This window comes from Chaetodon auriga, chromosome 17 (assembly GCF_051107435.1).
Source record: "Chaetodon auriga isolate fChaAug3 chromosome 17, fChaAug3.hap1, whole genome shotgun sequence".
In the NCBI taxonomy this organism is placed as follows: domain Eukaryota; kingdom Metazoa; phylum Chordata; class Actinopteri; order Chaetodontiformes; family Chaetodontidae; genus Chaetodon; species Chaetodon auriga.
In genome coordinates, this window is record NC_135090.1 from 15,135,001 (window position 1) to 15,150,419 (window position 15,419).

The 15,419-nt window shown below is 44.6% G+C and overlaps 1 protein-coding gene across 5 annotated transcripts in view; it reads right to left on the minus strand.

The window, feature by feature from the left end:
• Positions 1–15,419, minus strand: part of trps1 (trichorhinophalangeal syndrome I) — a 117,329-nt gene that overhangs the window by 44,588 nt on the left and 57,322 nt on the right. For all 5 annotated transcript variants that reach the window (XM_076754498.1, XM_076754503.1, XM_076754502.1 and 2 more), the window contains exons 5-9: positions 14,241–14,853; positions 13,665–13,879; positions 12,972–13,170; positions 12,615–12,864; positions 6,732–7,536 (exon numbers count right to left, since the gene is read on the minus strand). In XM_076754498.1, coding sequence (XP_076610613.1) covers positions 6,732–7,536; positions 12,615–12,864; positions 12,972–13,170; positions 13,665–13,879; positions 14,241–14,853 — 2,082 coding nt within the window. The remainder of the gene's footprint in view (positions 1–6,731; positions 7,537–12,614; positions 12,865–12,971; positions 13,171–13,664; positions 13,880–14,240; positions 14,854–15,419) is intronic.

Below are 15,419 nucleotides of genomic sequence, written 5' to 3' on the forward strand. Positions count from 1 at the left end.
CATCTGGCCTCAATATTGGTTCCATGTGTGAACACACACGCATATGCATATGCGCATGCACATGTGCGCGAACACACACACACATATATACAGCCTGTGGAGAATTGCTCCCACCTTACACACAGAAAAAAAGAAAAGCGGGAGAGATAGAGATAGACAACAAAGAGAAACATGCACTGGATGTGAAAGCCACGGCAGAAAAACACCGAGAAATACAAAAAGAACACACACACATGCACACACACACACACACACTTCCAGTAGTGTGTGTGTGTGTAAGTTGATTGTAACAGTAATTGATGTAAACGTCTAAATTACAGCTAGGAGCTAAAATAACCACTGTGTTTTACCGTTGCCATGTCAACATGATGAAAAACACCTGGTTGGTTCACTGGCGGGGAGGGTGGAACATCTGCGTCATGGGCTCCCAGCTGGACCAATGAAAAGGCCGTGTGTGTGAGCGGCATGTGTCTGAACCAATGAAACACTCACTGGAGAGAGAAGCTATCTGAATAGACGGCATGTTAGGCTCAAGTCAAACTAATTCTATCGTATTACATGATATTATGATATATAAACGACTGCACGGTCCAGGAAAAATTAAAAGTCGATTTGTTCTGATTCTTGTGCAAACGCATGTGAGCTCAAGACTCTTGTATAATCATAACATGGAGGCCGGTGCATCTGAATACCTTTAATGGTTTTTCCAACTTTGGCACCAGATTGGCGCAGTTTGTCACAAATAGGACAATTCACCGAGTGCCAGTAAAGTTTAGACAATCACAGGAAAGCGTGTTTTAATACTTCACGGATCCCAGAAGGTAGAATTCCTCGTCTTGCTGCCTCTCCTCCTCAGGAAGGTCAACTGCAGGGTCGGCTACCCAGCAGCAGCCGCGGAGCAAAAAGAGATTCAATGTCTTGCTCAAGGACACTTCAGCGGGGGGAGATACGTCAGGCAGAGGGGGTAGAGCCTCTGAGCTTTCAGTTCAGGGACATCTGACTAATCACTACGCCTCCCTGCTGCCAAAAAAGTAACCCAAAGAAAAACCACACTGCCAAATCCTTGGATTTTAAAGTCAATTTAGTGTACTTTTCTATGACTGATGACTGACTTTACACTTTCAGAAGCGGTGTGATGTGGTAAAAAGTCATGTTTCCCAGGCAGGTTGAGAGGGAACATTTGACTTTTGATGTTTTTTCTAACCCGAGTCGGAATCAGTCAATCAGAGAATTCAAAGCACACTTGAAAGGAGGATTAACATCCAAGCACGAGCCAAGATATAGTCAAGCAAATAAGCTACTTCTTGATTAGCATGATCCAAAAACGCCAAGCTGTCACCTTCCCACTAGGCATGTTGTCAGCTGTGATATGTGTGTGTAAGCGTGGCATGTGTGGAATACCCAAAATGGGTCTAAATGTGGTTAAAATGGTGTAATTTGTTTTTCAAGCCAAATGTAATATTCCTTGCAGACAATGAGGCTGCTGTGGACTGTCACACAGCGTAAAGCCACACACGGGTCATAACTGTGACACACACACTCCCTTCGAGCAGATACGCACGTAACACACACACTCTCTCTCACACACACACACACACACACACACACACACACACACACACACACTTGTCCACCACTATTTCCACAGACAGACACACAAACACACACAGGTCAAAATTACAGCAAACAGGTTGTCTGATTATGTTTCTGTTACACTAAACACAGCCTGGATTTTATACACTAGGCACATTACCCCACACACACATGCTACCACACACACGCACGCACTTTTTTTTTTTTTTTTTTTTCCTTTCCAGCATGGCTGTGTTTATTTGAGTCTGCGTACTGATGGGAAATGTGACTGCTACACAAACAAACTGAACGGTCCAGAACAGACAACTCTGTCTGAGTGTGTGTGTGTGTGTGTGTGTGTGTGCGTGTGGAGGGAGAGAGTGGGAGAACAGCTTAGTGAATATCAGTACGTCTTCCCTTTTTCCGACACACACGCACACACACTGCACCTCAGCGTCTAGGGTTTTCCATAAGTGCCTGTATATCGGATGCTAACAGTCTTTAGCACGGAAAACGTACCTTTCACACTGCTGTACTGATGTCTAACGGCTGCTGCAGCCGTCAATAGTTGTTAGTAGGCGGCTCTGAAGGAGTCGGCAGCTTACTGGCACATCGACGGTTGCCCGCGTCGCCAGCCTAAGCCAAATCTTTCACATCAGCAAATAAAGAGACGAAGCAACCAAGATCAAAAAGACTCCATCATGCCGAGTTAGCTCTCACTGTGCGCTGTCTGCATTGTGAGAGGGGTGTGAAAAGGTCATTTTAATATCAACACATAGCATATGAAAACATTTTTCATGCGGATCCCTTCATTTTGGTTATGTGTCACCGAGATATGTAATGTGCGGGACATTTTACAGCTGAAAAATGTCTCTGACGTGTTAAATTACTTCAAACATATTTTTTACCCTTCTTGTATTGCAGTTTTTCGTGACTTATCAGAAGATTTATAGAGCAACGGCGACACATCTGTGATAGCATCAGCTGATCAGTGAGGTCTTTTTAGGTTTTTCTTTCTTAACTCACCTCAAACAAACTTGGCCAGCCTTCGAAACAAATCGCCTTTTTTCTATATTTCACTTCAGAGCAGTTTTCAAAGGGCAACAGACGAAACTAAAACAAACACACAATCATACATGGAGGGCGATCTGAAGAGGTTTTATGAGTTTATAATGAGAGTGCAAAGGGCCAGGAAGTAGAAAGATAACGCTCAGATAACACAGCAGATCAGTTCAGGAATACAATTTATAAGTTAAATCACTTAAGTTTCCCCCCCTTTTGCTGTCTCTCTCTCTCAAAACACACACATACACACACACACACACACACATACACTGACTTGGGCATAAGCTCCATAATTTCCTGTAGCGGATATAAAGTGATGTTAAATTATCAGCACGGAAAATAAGTTCAATTCATGCTTTAATTTCCTTACAAAACACAGACGCACGCTCTCACACAATCGCGCGCAGGCAGAATGCAAATGCAGACACATCGCACATAATTAAGTGCGCGCAGCAGCGGAGGGCGCACGCAGCCACACGGACGCACGTGCACGCTGGCTCGAATGGATTTACGCGAGGAAACAGGGAAGAAGGGAAACAGAACGCACAGTAATGAGAGCTTTATGGAAATGTAGCTGCGTGTGCGTGTGTGTGTGTGCGTCTTTTAAACATAATTAGCTCCGTCGGGCAGAAATGTAAACGAGAGAAACTTTAATGAAACTCTTCTCTGATCTGCTGAAAGCACACATTCCCGTTTATCTCCCTCAGTTCGTCTCTCTATTTTCTCCCTCTGTCTCTTGACTCGAATGGAACTGAAAGTCACGCATGGGACTTTTAAAAACCCCGAAGGTTCACGTTTCAGCGCTGCGCTACGACCGCATGAGACGAACACAATCATATTGTGTATGTAAGGTCACATCCACAGTTTCTTCCTCTCCCTGCTCGCGTCCGTTCATCTGCTCCTCTCTGCTGTCCTTGAGGTGGAATTCGCTTTGAAAACGCAGTCTGGAATGTATTAGATGGTCTAAATTTTGGGTCGATTCGCATATGTTTGGGTATATTCACATGTGTTCACATATGTTTGGCTCAGAGGTGGATATTTCTCAGCCCTACTTAACTCGAAAAACCACCATTACTCAAAGTCTGTCTCATTCCATTTATAAACTAAACCGTCAACCAGGCTTTTACTTTAATTCCGTCTCTAAACCTCATACGCGTTCTATCCCTGCCTCGTGCAGTCAGTCAAAACATCAGAAAATAAGATTTCGGACTCAGAAAATGTCTTCAATGTAATAAATCACCATGAAAACAAAGCCAATAGAGAGGCAATGTCTCAATGCAGTGCAGCAATTAGAGATCAGGCCTTTCAAAAGAAAATATTCTCTCCTGTCTACAAAGCCACAATACCATGGACTCAGACTGTGTGTGTGTGTGTGTGTGTGTGTGTGTGTGTGTGTGTGTGTGTGTGTGTGTGTGTGCATGCCTGTGTGGGCGCCTTGTGTGTGTGCGTGTGTGAGGTGTGTATCGATCCCTGTGCATCAGGTGAGTTGTCCTTTTAGGAAAAGAAGGGAAATGAACGAAAAGGAATGAAAAGAAAAGGAGAGGGAGGACGGATCGATGCAGGCGAGAACAAGTGAGGATGAGGAAAACACACACCGGCGCAGAACCGCACACATGCACACACACACACACACACACACACACACACACACACACACACACACACACACACACACACACACACACGTGTTTAAACTTTGGCTGTTTGTCTCAGTGTTTGTCTCGTTTTAATCCTTCGCTTCCTCCCTGCTGACCCCCCTCCCTGCATCCTTCCATCATTGCTTTTCTTCCTTCAACCCTCCCGACATCCTCTCCTTCCTCTCTCTCACTTGCCATTTACAAAGAGTCCATTTGTATTTTGGGCGGTTTCACCTTTTATAATTCAGACTTTGCCCTAAACGTCTGTGTCCTTAAGTGACAGTGTGTGTGCGTGTGTGCGTGTGTGTGTGTGTGTGTGTGTGTGTGTGTGTGTGTGTGTGTACTAAGCTATTTCAGATGATCCTTTGCATTAGTGCCCCTCCCTTACCCTGCCCACTGATGAGTCAACTTCAGGCTGTGTGTGTGTGTGTGTGTGTGTGTGTGTGTGTGTGTGTGTGTGTGTTAGACATGTCAGTGCATGCCATGGAAACTGAGAATAAATATTGTGCCGTGAGAGGAGGGAGATAGATAGCAGCAAAGGCCATATCTTATGAAGCTATTAAAGCAATAAGTCACGCTCGGTTTCTCCTTTAATAAATTGTTAAACTGTTTGTCTCCTCCTCTTTCTTCTCCTCACCTTCCAACACTATCTTACTTTTCTTTTTCTCTCTTACATAACCTTAAAGTCTCACATACAGTGAAACATGGAATGTATGTTTGAGCTTCAACCCTTATTGATCAATCGGTGGGTCAATACAAACTCATGATGTGCAGCTAAATTTTAACTCGAGACCCCAGATGTTCCCGGAGATACCAGATATTTCCACCTGAAATTGGAGGAAATGTAATTTTATTGAATGGTGGAGCCATTAAAAACACTGACTGACAAGTTCCCTCAGGGTAAACATCACACAGCTTCAGTGAAGGGTTTGATAGCAGCTGGTGCAGAATGTATATGATCGTTTGGAATAAGATGGTTTCTCCACATCGAAGGAAAAGATCAACCGAAATATGCTCCTTTGCTTTCCTTCTGGGAGTTAGATGAGACGATCCATGTCTGCCTCATGTCTGTGCGGAGTCAGGACACTGTTAGCTTAGCTAGCATAGCCACTGGAAGCAGTGGAACCAGCTAACCTGGCGCTAAGCTCACTCATTCACGAACAGAGAGGTAGAAATCACAGATTTCAGAGGGAGTTAAAGGTTGGTTGCATTTCCTTCCTCAAGGCAAACAAAGAGGAAAACGTTACGTTAAAGGGTTAACTTTTTTTGCTGTACACTCTTATCTCCTATCTTCCTCCCTTCATCTCAGTTTTCTCTCCTTCTCTCTCACCCATGTGCTCTCTCTCTCTCTCTCTCTCTCTCTCTCTCACAGACACACACTGCCCCACCCATGATAATGAGTAAACCTCTTGCTGCCCCACCCTGCCCTGTCTGCCAAGTTACTGCCAACACCTCACACACACACACACACACACACACACACACACACACACACACACACACGCAATAGACCAACCCACAACTTGTACAAAGAAGCCTTACACTCAATTCACACACTGATATGTGTGTACACACACCACGTACACCGCTCTCACACTTAATAATAACACTTACATAGACCCATGTCAGTGCCCTGACACGACACACACACACCACACACACCACACACACACACACATACACACATACACACACACCACACACACACACACAGTCTATTCTGATCTAATGTGATCATAGCCAATAAGCTCTGCGGCGCAGGCAAACCACAGTTTGTTCCTGCCAGTCCATGACATCACTGCGAAGTGAAATGCATTGTGGGCCACAAAGTAGGATGAGGGGACTGACTGACAGCTGGTAACCGTGGCAACTGTCAGTTTGCCTTCCGTTGCCGTAGCAACAGGCAAGTTTCTCAGTGTTGTGAGTTAAAATGTAATTTTTAGAAAAAGATGAATGCAACTTATGGGAAAGGAAATTATGTCATGGAACACGAACACACACACACACACACACACACACACACACACACACACACACACACACACACACACACACAGGGACACACAAGCTCACAGAGATATGAGCAGACACAAGCACTCACATGTTTTTAGCCAAAGGCAATCTGCATAAGTAGTCTAAACATGACGGAGGAGATAGAGATTTCATTGTAGCTGCTCTCTGCATGAGGTCTAATCCTCACATCTGATTCAAAGGAAAAGAAGATGAAGGCATATTAATAGAAGCACTTTGACAGCTAATGCTCTCAGCAGGTAGCATCTGCTTTTAGAGCGCCAACTACAAACGTCTTCATTCAGAGTGTCAGAGCTACAAGCTAATATGAGGGCGTGAGAGAGCCAAAGAAGGAGGATGTGGCTAAATGAGAGAATGAGATGAACGTGAAACAGAGGAAGATAAAGAATGAGAGGAGGAGGGAGGTGTTTACATGCTCCACCTTACCCGTAGAAGGGATTGGGACTCCTCTTTCGCAGCTCCTCCTTTGGTCTCCTGTCCTCCTCCTCCTCCACCTCCACTCCCTCCACCTCCTCCTGTGTATTGCTGAGGGGGCATCTGGATCTGTTTCTCCCCTCCACCTGCAGCGGCACCTCCTCCTGACCTCCCTCCTCCATACAGCTTGGCATCTCCCAAAAACGGCTTGGTATCTCCCAAAAACGACTTGGTGTCTCCCAGGTAAACCATGCTTGGTGAAGCCACGCCTCTTTTCTGCTGCGAGGCCTCGTGATTGGCTGAAACGAATGACAGTGAGAGCGGGGAGGAGAAAAGAGAGGGGCTTCCACCTCCCGTTCCTCTTTCTACTCCTCTTTCGGGTCCCATTCGCTCCTTGGGCACCCAGAGTAAACCGTGGGCCTGCTCGCTTCCTCTTTCTCCCAGTCCTCTTGTCTCCCCAAGAACCCAGCCTTTCTCCCGCTCTCTCTCTTTCTCCTCACCTCCCTCACTTTTTACCACCCCTCCTGCCTCTTCTCTACCTCCCTCCGCCAACCGCCCCTCAGGCGGCGCAAGGGAGTAAAGGAGGCGAAGATCCCCTTTGCTTTCTTCTTTAATGGCTAAGGTAGAAGGGGCCGAGCAGCCATTGGACGAGAGTGTTAACGAAGGCGTCAGCGAGGTGGGTAAGGAGGTCGTCGTCAACGAGCTTAATGAGGGAGAGGATTCGTGACAGTGGGCCGAGTTAAAATGGTCAAGGAGGGCCGACGAATCAGGAGCCGTGAAGTCACAGCGTCGACAGCGGCAACACGCGTGGACACGCCTGCAGAGAGGGAGAAGAGGAGCAGCGACGTCACAAACGTGAATTCGAATGCTTCAACATATACATACTGTAAACAGGGTCCCTCTTGAAAAACAGTGAGTCACACTTGAGTCAGAGGAGTAACACTAATGAGAGCCAACATAAAAATGAAGATCTAAGGACCCGGTTTGTTTTGATTTCCAGAGTAAATTCATCATGAATTCCACTGATTTAAAATGTAAAATGACTCATTTCTAATAGCTGTGTATGACATGTGTTCAAAACAATTCATTGATCACATTTTGCACAAAACCCACTCCCTGAACTAACTTAATGTAAAGTGCATTTGTCCCTGCCTGCTTTCCTCCAACCGCTCGGGTAGAGTTTCACCGAGCCAGTGGCCAAAAAGTGACCCAGCGTTCCACTACATCACCATGAATTAAGACAAAACTGTGAAGAATGTAAATGAATCTGAATGACATGAAATGAATCACCCATCAACAAACCACCTTCATTTCCTGCTGGCAAGGCCCCGAATGACCGGCAATATATACGATACACAACATCGGGGATTTTCCTGGCTCAGGAAACACTTCTTGTGCGGCCCAACGAGCAAAATCAATCGACCATCTATATCAAGAACTTGGACTCCTGTTTGCGGTGGCTGTTGGTGGGCCCGCTGTGGGCAGCTGCTTTATATTTAGCTACGATGGAAAAATATTAACAAGCAGCTGTCAAAGTATACATACATGAATATATGAATATGAATCTTCTGGAAAACAAACTACAGAATAACAACTCGGTTCTGTCATTCTTAACTATTTAGAAATTTTAATTTAATTTGCGCGACACTGCTGCTGTTTTTCTGATGAGTAACTTCTCATTGCTGACGCACTTCAGTGGGAGTGTTTTATAACAGTGGAATATACGCAAAAAAATATCTGATTCTGTTCAATAATGCAGAAAAACAGAAGACTTTAAGGTTTAAATACAAAACAATGAGCAGCACATATAAGGAGCAAACATCCAGGAGTATAACTTTTAAGAAAATCTACTTGTTTGTTCGTCATATCTCTTTTTTTTTTATTTTTTTTTGCATGATTGGCAGGGACAGAAATGGTCATGACATGTGGGTTCAAACAAATAAAACATACATTTAAAGATAAATACAGAGCAGATGTGTGTCTCTTCTCCGTCCCCCACGCTAGTTCTCTATCTCTCTTTCTCTGTAAATATTATCTGTCTTTGTTTATCTATTGCCCCCGTGTTTATTTACTGATGAAGAAGGTAAATGGCCGGGGTAATGACAGACTCAAGCTGGGGCTTTAAACAGCATCTCAGGCACATCAAAATGATCCAGGTACTTGTAGAAAATTTGCAAAAATGTGTGTGTGAGTAAAGTACACCTTGTCCTTTGTGGACTTAAATGTGTCCAGATGCTGAACAAAGACAGTGGCCTCTCTGTTTGTCATCACCACACATGCATGCATGTGCGGTGCATGCCTCACATGCATGCATGTGCACATGGACTGGAGCACTTACAGGCTGATTAACCCACTTATTTTCATAGCGAAGCATAAAAAATATCAAAGCAGCCTGAATGCAAGCTGTCCTTACATGTTTCTTGGATTCTTGATAAACTGAAAATGTATGTGTCAGATTTTTTTTTTTTTTTTTTTTTTTCCCCAGTAAGCCGTTTGTTTGACAAGAGCCAGAAAAGCTGGCATCACAAAAGTATGAGTTTGTCAGGAAACTGTAATTTTGCCCTTGGAGGCACTTCTTTTGTAAAGCGACATGGAGAAATGTGGAGGAAGAATTTTAAAAGGCTTTCTGAGAAAATAAATTGATTAAATTGAGAAGAATGGTCAAAAAAAAATGTCTGTTATATCCTCTACATGAAAATGTTGTACAAGGTAAACATCCAGAGCAAAGCAAAAGTCCTCCGTGATGTCTTTGACAACAACACATGAACTCAACAATTTATACAGCTGAAGCTAATGCCTGTTACTGGAACCAAAATCTGCCTCAAGACTGTTTTTGCACCAATGTCTATGGAAGCAACTCCAGCTTCACATTTGATTTTCTAATCCCATGTGAAGGAGAGGCTGTTTCCTCTGCGACTGCTCTCAAGAAAGTCAATCTAAAAGCATTTGATAAGCGAGCAAAGAGCCTCCACCTCACACACCTTTGTGCAATCTAGTTGGAGGGTCTCACCCAAAAGTCGCTAATAACAAGTCCGTGCTCAGGGTCACGACCCCCACATGCTCTGAGGTCAACACACACCTGCACGTAACAAGTCTGCGCACACACAAACACACACACACACTGTGCATACTCAACAAACTTCAGTCATCACAGTCACAGTGTGGCAACGTTTTAACATACAAGGATAAGATTTTATGTGTTATATGTTAAGTACGTGGAATGAAATGTTTGATTTGTGCATGAAAACACACATTTTGCATGTTGAAGCCCTGAAAGTTTCACATAAGTGGTTAAAAAAATCCAACATAATTCTCAGCTGTCACAACAGGAGGCACTCTGGATGTCAGTCGTTCTCGCTGGTGTGTGTCTGCGCATTGCAAATGTCAGAACCTCAGCGAGGGTGTTTAGGTGCAAAAGTTATGAGGGAGATTGATTGGTTTGTTTCAGCTGGTAATTCCCCCTCCTCGGCCCCCCCCTCCCCAGCACCACGGCCCTTTGTTCTGAGCACCCTATAATTAAATCCTGAATTTTGTTTTCTAAAGCTTGGCCTTGGTATCCTTTTAGGTTCGCTTGATTTTAGTGGTGGTGTGAAACTTTCTGGCTTTATTTCAGTTTTATTTGATTTGAGCTGCGAGATTCAGAGCTTAGATTTTGTTAAGGACGTGAGTGGACTGTTAAATCCCCTCGGCACTCTCTTTCTCGCTCTCTCTGGCTTTGTCACCCTCTCTCCCCACTTTCCTCTCTGCCTTTCTCTCAGTTTCTCCCCCTGCTTCTTTGTCATTCCTACAGTTTCTTCTCTTTCTTTTTTGCCCTATTCTTCCCTTCCTCTCTGTCACTCCATCCCTTCATCTCTCCTCTCTGCTCTCACCCTGAATCAAACTTTTTAATCTTTCATTGATTTGCAGCAGAAATCTTGATAAGATGGCTCTGTCTGAGTGTAATTTCATGTGTGTGTGTGCAAGAAAACAAGAAAAAGTAACTCGTGTATGTGACTTTGTTTGTGAGCATATATGAAAAAGCAATCCAGATCAGCAACCTTGATCAATACTTAGATAGCCAGAAAGATTCCACACAGCTGTCTTCAGTTCTGTGTGTCTCTCTCGGTCTCTCTGTCTTCAACCACAACTTTCCCACACCACCCCTCTCTCTCTTTCCCACCCTAACTGACTCTAGCTTTCTCTGTCATTTGCTGGCGCTGAAAACCCAGCGAACATGTGTGTGTTTCCGTGTGTGTTTGCGTAGGCAACAAATTGGCTGCGGAGTCTACTCTGACCTATCCAGGCTGTTAGAGGTCTGTGAAACCGAGCTTATGGCCTCTTTAGCAGGTGTACGCAGACGCTTGTATGTGCAAGAATTTACTAAGATTTTACTCATTTGGAAACAAAAAAGCTGGAAAAATCTGAACTTAACACAAACTCTGCAAATCTTTGGTTGTATATTTACAGGCTGATTCTCTTTGGGGAGAGCAGCCTCAGGAAGGATAGTCAGTAAAAGTACTAGTGGTGGTTAGAATTAAGGGGGTACTCCACTTATTTTTGCACATCAAAGTCTGTTCACATGTCTCGGGGAGAACCACTGCATATGTGAAAAAGTTAGAAAGCCATTTGTGGCTCCAAAGGGAGCAGCACAAAAATCAAACTGCGTCTGAAAACTACAAATCTGAACATGAAAAAAATCTGAGGGTGCAGAGTTAGTAGACCACGCCGGTGGTACATTAGTGCGACTGGTATAACACACTTCAATCTCAGACTGAACTGTAGGTGAGCAAGCTGCACTGTAAAAAAAAAAAATAAAATAAAATGAATGAAAAAAAAAGTCTGGCAAAGTTATTATCGGGGCAGTACTCTTTCATAGACCTTGCACTTGTAGTAGATTCAAAATATGGCAACATACAGCAGCATATTTAACCAGAGTACTTCCAAAGGACAGCGATGGCTTAAAGAAGCAGCGATGGAAAGGTCACTTTCTAAAGGCTGTCAACAAAACCAGTTTCTCACAGTTTCATGTCTCAGAGTTAATGCCAAGATTAGATTAAGTCCTTGATAGCTCTGCAGGTCAGGGGACCCGACGCTTGTAGTGTGGGAGGAACTGAAAGGCACACTTTGATCTCCCGATCACTTTCAGACTGTCAGTAGAGCTCCAGAGGCCATAAACAGCAAACAGAACCTGAGCTAATATCAATGTGGACATACAGTAAGTGGATGTCAGCGAAAGCCATCCCACAGCTGGGACTTCTGGCACAACTTCGCCTGCTTCCACGGCGCGTGGAAAGAGGAAATAGCCTTAAAGCATCTGAGCTCCAGCAACATTTAAAGAACCGTAAGTACTACAAAGAGCAACTTCACTGTGAGATCAATGCATTTCTGCTTGTGGGTCATTACAGAACATATTAGAAGCCAAAAGAAGACTATTAGCTAAAACACGTTGGTCTTACAAGAAAGTCATTCATTTATCTAAGTGTTGATACAAATCAGTGGAGTCTGAGTGGCTTCCAGGTGTGAATGTCTACACAGTGTCTATGAGTGTATTCAGTGTACGTTTTTTTTTTTTTTTTTTAATGGATTGCTGCTGACATGGAGTGTGCTCAGTCAACATTTCCTGGCTAATTGGGAGTAAATAAGAGAATTAAACGGGTTTGAATGCTGGCGCGAGCAAAACACGATCATCTTCCAGACTTGAGAATGGAATTTATTTTTTTTTAATACTCACCGTCATCCAGTTACTGGAACATTTCGTCATAGACTGTAACTGGAATACCGACTCTTTGGATAACATTCAACTTTTCTTAAAAAAAGATGATTGTGTTGACTAAAATACAGACTTCCTGTGCATCTTAAAGCTTTTTGGAATGAATCCACCATGTAAAAAAAAAAAAAACCTTTACTCTCTCTTACCTGTAGTGTCTAAAAATCTCTTCCTCCACTTCTGTGATGAAGTGACACTTTGTACAAGAGTACTCCCTTTCTCCTGCTCCTCCTGCTGCTGCTCTCCCCCCTTCCTTGTCTCCCCCAGCCTCATCCTCAGCCTTGACATGTGGCGGTGCCCCCTTTAGGTTGATCAGGGTGTGGCAGCTTTCGTAGTGTTGGAGCAACACATCGATGTCGGTGGTGGCAAACGCGCACTGGTCACACAAGTGGGTGACGCCTGGGAGGGAAAAACAGGACCAATCAGGAGCAGGGAACAAAGTGATACATCTACCTAGTTTAAAACATTTTGACTAAATATGCTGGGTGAAGTTTGCCTTTGGATACCTTGTGTGACGACAGGATGGGCAGGATTAGAGGGGTGAAAAGTCACACCGGGGTCACCTCTAGGATTAGGAGGGGTCATGCTGGGTGAGGTGGCGGTAGCCGGTTTCGAGCCCACGGTGTCCTGCTGTTTGGCGGACTGAGGAAACTTGGAACAGCATTTAGGGCAGGTGGGCTTCCGACAAGCAAAGGGATGAGACACCTATTGAGAAAACACAGGCAGGCGTTGGAGAAGAGCAGCGTGGTTATTTTGCACGCTTGATTTGTTACTGACAAACCTGCGCATATAGGGTGAATGTAGACTTCTGCTGTTCCCCTCTCTTTGGTGTTGTGATGTGTTTGTCTATGCGGGTGATATCAACAGGGACCAGCGTGCATGGTGCATCATTAACTGAATGATGCCACCCCCAATTTTGGCTGTTAACCATCCTTTTTGCATTTTACACAGCTGCAACGGCACTGTTTGGCAGCTGGCACAGAGGAGGGTGGGGAGCGTGTGTGGGTGGATTGGGGCAAGCAAGGGAATTTTAACTAGGCTGGAAATTGAAACAATTAGCTTTACACTTGTTCATATATTACATTTTATTTTCTTGCGCTTACAAAACAGAGCTCCCCCCCCCCCCCCCCCCCTTATAATTGCTACGAAAACACCAAAACAACAAGCAAATAAACATTTCAATGATTCGTTAATCTCACCTCCCCCAAGTGTTTGTGCGGCTGACAGAGCCCCTGCGGACAGTACATGCAGTGCTGAATGCAGCACCGGTGGATGGAGTGGTTGTGCTGGTAGTGCAGTAGTAACGGCGCTACTACGATCACATCTGCACTGTGGGCCATCGAGTAGCGGAAATCACACAGCTGACAGTTATAACTGGTCACGACCGCTTCTGAATCGCTGCTGTTTGGGTCTCCTAGGAAGCAGAAAACACAGCGCAGACCTGTTGAATAAAAGAGTTTGGGTCTTGGAGTCGAAAAAACATGTTAGAAAACAAACAGGGAGGGTCAAGTAGAAAGAGCACGAGAAACAATAAAAAAGAAGGGGTCAGGCAGTTTTGTGGTAGTTGTTACAGCAAATAAGTAGAGGCCTGCAGAGTCTGTAGGAGCAGCGAAGGCGAGCAGTATTATAGAACCAGAAGAAGTAAAAATCATTAGACTGCTATTTAATTTTGTTACACTTGATCATTAATCTTGTGGCCCATTAAAGTAGCTACCTTCCAAACACTCAAAGCAATTCACCGCCACATTTCACCATACTTTCTCCCATTTAATTACCTTGGCTGGTGCTGGACGGGTTGGATGATAGATCTTTGCGGCTTTTGGATGCCATGTGGTCTCTTTCTCCTCCTTCTCTTCTCCCTCCTCTCTCCCTCTCTCGGTCCATGCCCCCAGGATTGGAGTTGTTGGGGCTCATGGTGCCTCCCGAGCTCATTCTGTGTCTTTGTTCATAGTGCTCTAAAAGCTTCGCCGAGCCCCCTGACCACTCGCAGCTCCAGCTACAGAACTTACACCAGTAATACGCCTGCAGGGCACCTCGACCCGGCTCCCCCGTCCAGCTTGATGTATCTGAACAGGCCCTGACTGGGATGGAGTACCCGACCAAGGAATCATCTTCCGCTCTCACGGCGACTCGCTCCGCCCCGTCCAGGATCTGACTCCGTTCCTTCGTCTGGTTGTCGTGCGATGACAGGTTATTGGTCGCCAGCAGGGGCGTGGTTGGAGGAGTTTTGACTTTATTTGGATGCGAGGACAGGAAGTGTTGTTCAAGTTCTAGAGAATTGCTGCCCATGTACGTGAAGTTGCAGAATTTGCAGCGAAAGTACTTCGTGTTCCCCTGACAATCAGAGGTCTTACGACCAATCCCAATTAGCGTGCCACCCAGCGTCACCTGTTGGCAAGCAGAAAAGAGAGGAATAGACAAAAAAGACTTTGTTAGGTCAAGATTAAAAATCATACAGTCATAGATATGATACTTGCAGCTATACTGGTCCTTGCTTAGTGCTACCAAAGGTAGCCAACAGCTGGATCCATTTTTCTGGTTAATTTGTTCTCTGCAATCTGGTGCATATGCTCGGCCAGAGATCATTTATAAAGCGAAAGAAACGTGACTCTGCAACAACGCTTGATGAGCGCAGGTGGATTTGAAGTTCAACACGACCAACAAGAGGCTACTATGCCCTATAACAATCCTAAAAGTCATATTCAGGAGGAGAATCCTTTACGATACATTTCCCCAACATTTCATATTCGACGCTGAATGCTACTGAATCCCACCTCCAACCAATAATTTATCACACCCAAAAGATGGACCGACCAACAGTTATTAGTCACTCCACAATAGTTATGTGACTTTAGCTTGGATCATATGTGTGATGTGCATATTTGGGTGTACCGCGCCTCGTGTACCTCGTCCTTGAAATTAAGAAGTAATACACTCACCATCGCCACTGCTGC